At 45.5% G+C, this 10,000-nt stretch overlaps 1 protein-coding gene across 4 annotated transcripts in view; it reads left to right on the top strand.

Annotated features, from left to right (window-relative positions):
• LOC139374568 (glutamate receptor 2-like) overlaps nucleotides 1-10,000 on the top strand; it is a 68,616-nt gene that overhangs the window by 13,135 nt on the left and 45,481 nt on the right. For all 4 annotated transcript variants that reach the window (XM_071115566.1, XM_071115564.1, XM_071115563.1 and 1 more), the window contains exons 3-5: nucleotides 2,268-2,507; nucleotides 5,741-5,937; nucleotides 9,600-9,653. In XM_071115566.1, coding sequence (XP_070971667.1) covers nucleotides 2,268-2,507; nucleotides 5,741-5,937; nucleotides 9,600-9,653 — 491 coding nt within the window. The remainder of the gene's footprint in view (nucleotides 1-2,267; nucleotides 2,508-5,740; nucleotides 5,938-9,599; nucleotides 9,654-10,000) is intronic.

Genomic DNA, 10,000 nt, shown 5'->3' with positions numbered 1-10,000 from the left:
CGTGCTGTACTGTACTGTGCTCTACTCTTCTCTGTGATCTACTCTGCTCTACTCTGCTCTGTGCTCTACTCTGCAATATACTGTACTGTACTCTACACTACTCTGTGATCTACTCTACTCTGCTTTGCTCTGTGATCTACTCTACTCTACTCAGCTCTACTTACTCTGCTCGACTCTAAACTTCTCTACTCTACGCTCTGCTCTAATCTAATCTACTCGGCTCTACTTACTCTGCTCTACTCTAATCTACTATACTCTGCTCTGCTCAGCTCTGCTCTACTCTGTTTTACTCTACGCCCTACTCTGCTCTGGGATCTACTCTACCCTGCTGTATTGTAGTCTGCTCTACTCTACTCTACTCACTCTGTGCTGTACTCTGCTCTGCTTTGCTCTACTCTACGCTGTGTTAGTTTGCTCTGTGCTCTACTCTGCCCTACTCTACACTGCTGTACTCTACACTACTCTGTATTCTGCTCTACTCAAATCAACTCTGCTCTGCTTTATTCTGCTCTGCTCTACTCAGCTCTACTCTACTCTGTTCTACTCTGCTCCATACTCTACTCTGCTCTATTCTGCTCTGTGCTCTATTCTGCTCTGTGCTCTACTCTGCTCTGTGCTCTACTCTTCTCTATTCTGCTCTGTGCTCTATTCTGCTCTGTGCTCTACTCTGCTCTGTGCTCTACTCTTCTCTACTCTGCTCTGTGCTCTACTCTGCTCTGTGCTCTACTCTTCTCTACTCTGCTCTGTGCTCTACTCTGCTCTGTGCTTTACTCTGCTCTACTCTGCTCTGTGATCTACTCTCCTCTGTGCTCTACTCTTCTCTACTCGGCTCTGTGCTCTACTTTGCTCTACTACAGTGTTGTAATGGAGACCAGGCCATGTCTGACTGATGCTCTACTACAGTGTTGTAATGGAGACCAGGCCATGTCTGACTGATGCTCTACTACAGTGTTGTAATGGAGACCAGGCCATGTCTGACTGATGCTCTACTACAGTGTTGTAATGGAGACCAGGCCATGTCTGACTGATGCTCTACTACAGTGTTGTAATGGAGACCAGGCCATGTCTGACTGATGCTCTACTACAGTGTTGTAATGGAGACCAGGTCATGTCTGACTGATGCTCTACTACAGTGTTGTAATGGAGACCAGGCCATGTCTGACTGATGCTCTACTACAGTGTTGTAATGGAGACCAGGCCATGTCTGACTGATGCTCTACTACAGTGTTGTAATGGAGACCAGGCCATGTCTGACTGATGCTCTACTACAGTGTTGTAATGGAGACCAGGCCATGTCTGACTGATGCTCTACTACAGTGTTGTAATGGAGACCAGGCCATGTCTGACTGATGCTCTACTACAGTGTTGTAATGGAGACCAGGCCATGTCTGACTGATGCTCTACTACAGTGTTGTAATGGAGAAAAGGAGAAGGCCGATGGAACAGCGGTTAGAACGGCTGACTGAGCCCCCCCCCCCCCCCCCCTCTCACATACACACACACCAACTAAAGCAGAGCCCTGTTTTCAGCCAATGCCTGCCTCTCTCTGCCTGCCTCTCTCTGCCTGCCTCTCTCGGCCAAGGAACCTTAGTTAAAACTGGGACACAGCGAGCCAACCCCCCCCCCCCCCCCCCCCCCCCCCACACACACACACACAGTAACGTGTATTCCCTCAGTAATGTCGTCTCTCTCTCTCTCTCTCTGCTCAATGGCGTAAAAGCGGTGTGTGTCTCATGACAAAGCAGGAAGGTAACACAGGGACTGTTTTTCCTTTAGAGAATAAAGGAATCAGGGCGCTGAAGTAGGACAGCTAAATATACTCACACACACACACACACACACAGACACACACACACACACACACACACTCTAACAGACACACACACAGGTGTAGGGGCGCGGGCACACACACACACCCTCAATCACAACCTCTAACAAACACGCACAGGTACACACATACACTCAAAATAAACTGTTATTCATGACACCAATGTAAATGAAGCACGGTTAGCATGGTGCTAGTGATAGGTTTAGCATGGTGCTAGTGATAGGGTTAGCATGGTGCTAGTGATAGGGTTAGCATGGTGCTAGTGATAGGGTTAGCATGGTGCTAGTGATAGCGTTAGCATGGTGTTAGTGGTAGGGTTAGCATGCAGCTAGTGATGGGATTAGCATGGTTCTAACCAACCCTCTCCCTCTCCCTCTCCCTCCCCTCCCCATCTCTCTCTCTCTCTTCCCCCTCCCCCCTCCCCTCTCTCTCTCTGCAGTTTGTTCCCAGTTCTCTAGGGGTGTCTATGCCATCTTTGGTTTCTATGACAAGAAGAGTGTGAACACCATCACATCTTTCTGTGAGACCCTCCACGTGTCCTTCATCACACCGTCCTTCCCTGCTGATGGACTCAATCAGTTTGTCCTTCAGATGAGACCCGACATCAAGGGACCTCTGGTCAGCTTAGTGGAGTATTACAAGTGGGACAAGTTCGCCTACCTCTATGACAGTGACAGGGGTGAGTCTGCTACCTATACATCTATTCATACAGGGCATTCAGAAAGTATTCAGACCCTTTGACAGTACACATTTTGTTATGTCACAGGCTTATTATAAAATGTACTAAATTGTTTTTTCCCCCCATCAAACTATACACAAAACCCCATAATGACAAAGCAAAAACAGGTTTTTAGAAACGTTTCCAAATGTATTACAAATACAAACTCAAATATCAGATGTACGTAACTATTCAGACCGTTTACTCAGTACTTTGTTACTATTCAGACCGTTTACTCAGTACTTTGTTACTATTCAGACCGTTTACTCAGTACTTTGTTACTATTCAGACCGTTTACTCAGTACTTTGTTACTATTCAGACCGTTTACTCAGTACTTTGTTACTATTCAGACCGTTTACTCAGTACTTTGTTACTATTCAGACCGTTTACTCAGTACTTTGTTACTATTCAGACCGTTTACTCAGTACTTTGTTACTATTCAGACCGTTTACTCAGTACTTTGTTGAAGAACCTTTGGCAGCCTCGAGTCTCCTTGGGTATGATGCTATATAAGCTTGGCACACCTGTATTTGGGGAGTTACTTCCATTTTTCTCTGCAGATCCTCTCAAGCTCTGTCAGGTTGGATGGGGAGTGTCGCTGTACAGCTATTTTCAGGTCTCTCCAGAGATGTTAGATCGAGTTCTGGGCTCTGGCTGGGCCACTCAAGGACATTCAGAGACTTGTCCCGAAGCCACTCTTGCGTTGTCTTGGCTGTGTGCTTAGGGTTGTTGTCCTGTTGGAAGTTGAACCATCACCCTAGTCTGAGGTCCTGAGCACTCTGGAGCAGGTTTTCATCAAGGATCTCTCTGTACTTGGCTCTGTTCATCTTTCCCTCGATCCTAACTAGTCTCCCAGTCCCTGCCCCTGAAAAACATCCCCACAGCAGGATGCTGCCACTGAAAAACATCCCCACAGCAGGATGCTGCCACTGTAGGGAAGGTGCGAGGTTTTCTCCAGACGTGACGCTTGGCATTCAGGCCAAAGAGTTCAATCTTGGTTTCATCAGACAAGAGAATCTTGTTTCTCACGGTCTGAGAGTCCTTTATCTGACACAACGGTAGTGGGTAGTAGTAGGGAGCCAGTTCAGATCTGAGAGTCCTTTATCTGACACAACGGTAGTGGGTAGTAGTATAGAGCCAGTTCAGGACACAACACAACGGTAGTGGGTAGTAGTAGGGAGCCAGTTCTGGACACAACGGTAGTGGGTAGTAGTATAGAGCCAGTTCAGGACACAACGGTAGTGGGTAGTAGTAGGGAGCCAGTTCAGGACACAACGGTAGTGGGTAGTAGTAGGGAGCCAGTTCAGGACACAACGGTAGTGGGTAGTAGTATAGAGCCAGTTCAGGACACAACGGTAGTGGATAGTAGTATAGAGCCAGTTCAGGACACAACGGTAGTGGGTAGTAGTATAGAGCCAGTTCAGGCGGCAAGGGACTTGAACCAATAACCTCTAACCTCTGGGCTGCCAACCGTGTGTGTGTAGTTCTGTCTAACCCCTAACCCCAGTTACCTTTCTATCCTACCATAACCACAGTTACCTTTCAATCCTACCATGACCCCAGTTACCTTTCATCCTACCATAACCCCAGTTACCTTTCAATCATTACCATAACCCCAGTTACCTTTCTATCCTACCATAACCCCAGTTACCTTTCAATCATTACCATAACCCCAGTTACCTTTCTATCCTACCATATCCCCAGTTACCTTTCTATCCTACCATAACCCCAGTTACCTTTCAATCCTACCATGACCCCAGTTACCTTTATATCCTACCATATCCCCAGTTACCTTTATATCCTACCATAACCCTAACCCCAGTTACCTTTCTATCCTACCATGACCCTAGCCCCTAACCCCAGTTACATTTTTCTATCCTATCATAACCCTAACCCCAGTTACCTTTCTATCCTACCATGACTCTAGCCCCTAACCCCAGTTACCTTTCTATCCTACCATGACTCTAGCCCCTAACCCCAGTTACCTTTCTATCCTACCATAACCCTAACCCCAGTTACCTTTCTATCCTACCATGACCCTAACCCCTAACTCCAGTTACCTTTCTATCCTACCATGACCCTAACCCCAGTTACCTTTCTATCCTACCATGACCCTAACCCCTAACTCCAGTTACCTTTCTATCCTACCATGACCCTAACCCCAGTTACCTTTTTCTATCCTACCATAACCCTAACCCCAGTTACCTTTCTATCCTACCATGACTCTAGCCCCTAGCCCCAGTTACCTTTCTATCCTACCATGACCCTAACCCCAGTTACCTTTCTATCCTACCATGACCCTAACCCCAGTTACCTTTCTATCCTACCATGACCCTAGCCCCTAACCCCAGTTACCTTTCTATCCTACCATGACCCTAGCCCCTAACCCCAGTTACCTTTCTATCCTACCATGACCCAAGCCCCTAACCCCAGTTACCTTTCTATCCTACCATGACCCTAACCCCAGTTACCTTTCCATCCTACCATGACCCTAACCCCAGTTACCTTTCTATCCTACCATGACCCTAACCCCAGTTACCTTTCTATCCTACCATGACCCTAACCCCAGTTACCTTTCTAACCTACCATGACCCTAACCCCTAACCCCAGTTACCTGTATATCCTACCATGACCCTAGCCCCTAACCCCAGTTACCTGTATATCCTACCATGACCCTAACCCCAGTTACCTTTCTAACCTACCATGACCCTAGCCCCTAACCTCAGTTACCTTTATATCTTACCATGACCCTAACCCCAGTTACCTTTCTAACCTACCATGACCCTAACCCCTAACCCCAGTTACCTGTATATCCTACCATGACCCTAGCCCCTAACCCCAGTTACCTGTATATCCTACCATGACCCTAACCCCAGTTACCTTTCTAACCTACCATGACCCTAGCCCCTAACCTCAGTTACCTTTATATCTTACCATGACCCTAACCCCAGTTACCTTTCTAACCTACCATGACCCTAACCCCAGTTACCTTTCTAACCTACCATGACCCCAGTTACCTTTCTATCCTCCCATGACCCTAACCCCAGTTACCTTTCTATCCTACCATGACCCTAGCCCCAGTTACCTTTCTAACCTACCATGACCCTAACCCCAGTTACCTTTCCATCCTACCATGACCCTAGCCCCAGTTACCTTTCTAACCTGCTGTGTGTCTATATATGTGTATGTGTAGGTCTGTCCACCCTGCAAGTGATCCTGGATACAGCAGCAGAGAGGAAGTGGATTGTAACAGCCATCAACGTAGGCAACCTGAAGGATGAGAGGAAGGACGAGGCGTATCGCTCCATGTTCCAAGACCTGGAGATACGAAAGGAGAGGAGAGTCATTCTGGACTGTGAACAAGACAAGGTTAAAGACATCATGGACCAGGTTGGTCTGTCTGTCTGTCTGTCTGTCTGTCTGTCTGTCTGTCTGTGTCTAGATTGTGAACAAGACAAGGTTAAAAGTCTAACAGGCTGACTACACCTCTCGCGTCGGGGGGTGAAGTGACTATGCATAGATAATATACAGTGAGTAGCAGCAGTGTACAAAACAAGGGCAGGGGGGGTCAATGTAATAGTCTGGTGGCCATTTGATTAATTGTTCAGCAGGCTTATGGCTTGTGGGTAGAAACTGTTAAGGAGCCTTTTGGTCCTAGACTTGGCGCTCCGGTACCGCTTGCCGTGCGGTAGCAGAGAAAACAGTCTAGGACTGTTGACTGGAGTCTCTGACAATTTTATGGGCTTTCCTCTGACACCGCCTATTATATAGCTCCTAGATTGCAGGAAGCTTGGCCCCAGTGATGTACTGGGCTGTACGCACTACCCTCTGTAGCGCCTTACGGTCAGATGCCGAGCAGTTTCCATACCAGGCGGTGATGCAACCGGTCAGGGTGCTCTCGATGGTGCAGCTGTAGAACCTTTTGAGGATCTGGATCATGCCAAATCTTTTCAGTCTCCTGGGAGAGAAAAGGTTTTGTTGTGCCCTCTTCATGACTGTTTTGGTGTGTTTGGACCATGATAGTTCGTTGGTGATGTGGACACCAAGGAACTTGAAACTCTCAACCCGCTCCACTTCAGCCCCGTTGATGTTAATGGGGGCCTGTTCGGCCTGCCTTTTCCTGTAGTCCACGATCAGCTGTCTTGCTCACATTGAGGTTGTTGTCCTGGCACCACACTGCCAGATCTCTGATCTCCTCCCTATAGGCTGTGTCATCGTTGTCGGTGATCAGGCCTACCACTACCACTGTTGTGTCGTCAGCAAACTTAATGAGGGTGTTGGAGTCATGTTTGTCCAGGCAGTCGTGGGTGGACAGGGAGTACAGGAGGGGACTAAGTACACACCCCTGAGAGTCAGCGTGGCAGATGTATTGTTGCCTAGTCAATGAACAGCATTCTCTTTTTATTTGTTTTCTTTTTTAAATTTTTACCCCTTTTTCTCCCCAATTCCGTACGGGCTCGGGAGAGACGGTGTCCCTATAGGCGGTGTCCCTATAGGCTGTGTCATCGTTGTCGGTTGATGCGGCTGGCTTCCGGGTTGGAAGCGCGCTGTGGTAAGAAGCAGTCCTGCGGCTGTGGAACCCTGACCTGTTCACCGGACGTGCTACCTGTCCCAGACCTGCTGTTTTCAACTCTCTAGAGACAGCAGGAGCGGTAGAGATACTCTGAATGATCGGCTATGAAAAGCCAACTGACATTTACTCCTGAGGTGATGACTTGCTGCACCCTCGACAACTACTGTGATTATTATTATTTGACCATGCTGGTTATTTATGAACATTTGAACATCTTGGCCATGTTCTGTTATCATCTGCACCCGGCACAGCCAGAAGAGGACTGGCCACCCCTCATAGCCTGGTTCCTCTCTAGGTTTCTTCCTAGGTTCTGGCCTTTCTAGGGAGTTTTTCCTAGCCTCCGTGCTTCTACACCTGCATTGCTTGCTGTTGGGGTTTTAGCCTGGGTTTCTGTACAGCACTTTGTGACATCGGCTGATGTAAGAAGGGCTTTATAAATACATTTGATTGATTGACTACCTGTTCACCCTGCTTCCATCCAGAAGACGAGGTCAGTACAGGTGCATCAAAGCTGGGACAGAGAGATTGAAAAACAGTTTCTATCTCAAGGCCATCAGATTATTAAACAGTCACCACTAGCACAGAGAGTCGGCTGCCTACCGACAGACAAGATATCATTGGACACTTTAATAAATGGAACACTTGTCACTTTAATAAGGCCACTTTAATAATGTTTACATATCTTGTATTACTTATCTCATATGTATATTCTGTATCCTTCACTATCTATTCTTTATTCTTCAGTTGATTAGCCACTTCCTGTTCACCCCACCACCATCCAGGAGGTGAGGTCAGTATAGGTGCATCAAATCTGGGACTGAGGGACTGAAAAACAGCTTCTATCTCAAGGCCATCAGACTGCTAAACAGCCATCACTAACTCAGAAAGGCTGCTGCCTACATTGAGGCCCAATCACTGGCCAATCAAGGGTTAATTCCACACGGTCAAGGTTAGACTTGCACAGATCGGGAGGACCTCAGGAACGTTCCTGTGGTTGAATTGTGCCACTGTCACCCAAAAGCACCTCAAATTTAGGTCAGGCTTCATTTTGGGCCTTGTGCTAAGACTTTTCTGGATGTCAATATCTTACCCCAAAAACGTCAGAGACAGCTGCTCTTCGCGTATGTGGCTCTTTATATGCCCCCCAACTATAATCTGGAAATATATTACATTCAGACTACACATTGATACATAACATTACCTAGATGTAATTTGCAAGTCTTCCAAAAAGGCAAAAAAAACAGATAAAAATCTGATTTTCTAATATGTACCGGTTCATGAGGGTTGCCTAATCACACATAAAATCTTTGAAAGATGTGCCCTTTTTAACTCTTCAAAACAGCCCCTATGGCTGTCACAGGAAGCTGAAAGTAAACGCATATCCTCATTGGGCTTTTGCAGAATCCTGAGTTTCAAGTCTTTACGTTAAGAACTGACTGATTTACAGAGGGTTGAATGCAGGGTTTTTCACTAACTGTAGGCTGTGATATCCAAACCACTTTTAGGGTGAATTTAAACAATGCCACTTTAATCATGTTTGCATATCTTACATTACTCATATCATATGTTTAGTGGGGAGAACAAGTATTTGATACACTGCCGATTTGCAGGTTTTCCTACTTACAAAGCATGTCTTTGGGTCTGTAATTTTCATCATGGGTACACTTCAACTGTGAGAGACGGAATCTAAAACAAAAATCCAGAAAATCACATTGTATGATTTTTAAGTAATTAATTTGCATTTTATTGCATGACATAAGTATATGATCACCTACCAACCAGTAAGAATTCCAGCTCTCACAGACCTGTTAGTTTTTCTTTAAGAAGCACTCCTGTTCTCCACTCATTTCCTGTATTAACTGCACCTGTTTGAACTGATGTCCTATATTGGGTTCTATTGGGATCCATTGGGTTCTATTGGGATCCATTGGGTTCTATAGGGATCCATTGGGTTCTATAGGGATCCATTGGGTTCTATAGGGATCCATTGGGTTCTATTGTTCTATTGGGATCCATTGGGTTCTATTGAGATCCATTGAGTTCTATTGGGATCCATTGGGTTCTATTGGGATCCATTGGGTTCTATTGGGATCCATTGGGTTCTATTGGGATCCACTGGGTTCTATTGGGATCCATTCAATTATATTGGGATCAATTTAGTTCTCTTGGGATCCATTGAGTTCTATTGAATATTGTCTGTTGACTGTATTAGGTACAGTATAAGGTAAGGGTATTTGTGACATTGTTTTACGATAGAGTATATTGATTGATATTCCTGAATAATCGTTTCTGAAATGGTAAATGTGTGCTTTAATCCATTTCATAGGTAATGTACAAAACGTCTGTGTTTATCCTTTCCTAATATGGTATTGTTTTATATAATATTGTTTTATATAAATTGTTTTATAAGATATTGTTTTATATAATATTGTTTTATATAATATTGTTTTACATTATATTGTTTTTTGTGTTCCTGCAGGTCATCACCATTGGCCGACATGTTAAAGGATACCATTACATCATCGCTAACCTGGTATGATACCTGCTACCTCTCATATTTCATATAACTTGTACTGACATCACACATAGCCTGGTCCTAACCTGGTATGATACCTGCTACCTCTCATATTTCACATAACTTGTACTGACATCACACATAGCCTGGTCCTAACCTGGTATGATACCTGCTACCTCTCATATTTCACATAACTTGTACTGACATCACACATAGCCTGGTCCTAACCTGGTATGATACCTGCTACCTCTCATATTTCATATAACTTGTACTGACATCACACATAGCCTGGTCCTAACCTGGTATGATCCCTGGTACTAACCTGGTATGATACCTGCTACCTCGCATATTTCATATAACTTGTA

This window comes from Oncorhynchus clarkii, chromosome 19 (assembly GCF_045791955.1).
Source record: "Oncorhynchus clarkii lewisi isolate Uvic-CL-2024 chromosome 19, UVic_Ocla_1.0, whole genome shotgun sequence".
Taxonomy (NCBI): Eukaryota; Metazoa; Chordata; class Actinopteri; order Salmoniformes; family Salmonidae; genus Oncorhynchus; species Oncorhynchus clarkii.
The sequence above is the reverse complement of the archived record's forward strand: the minus strand, read 5'-3'. Positions and strand labels throughout refer to the sequence as shown.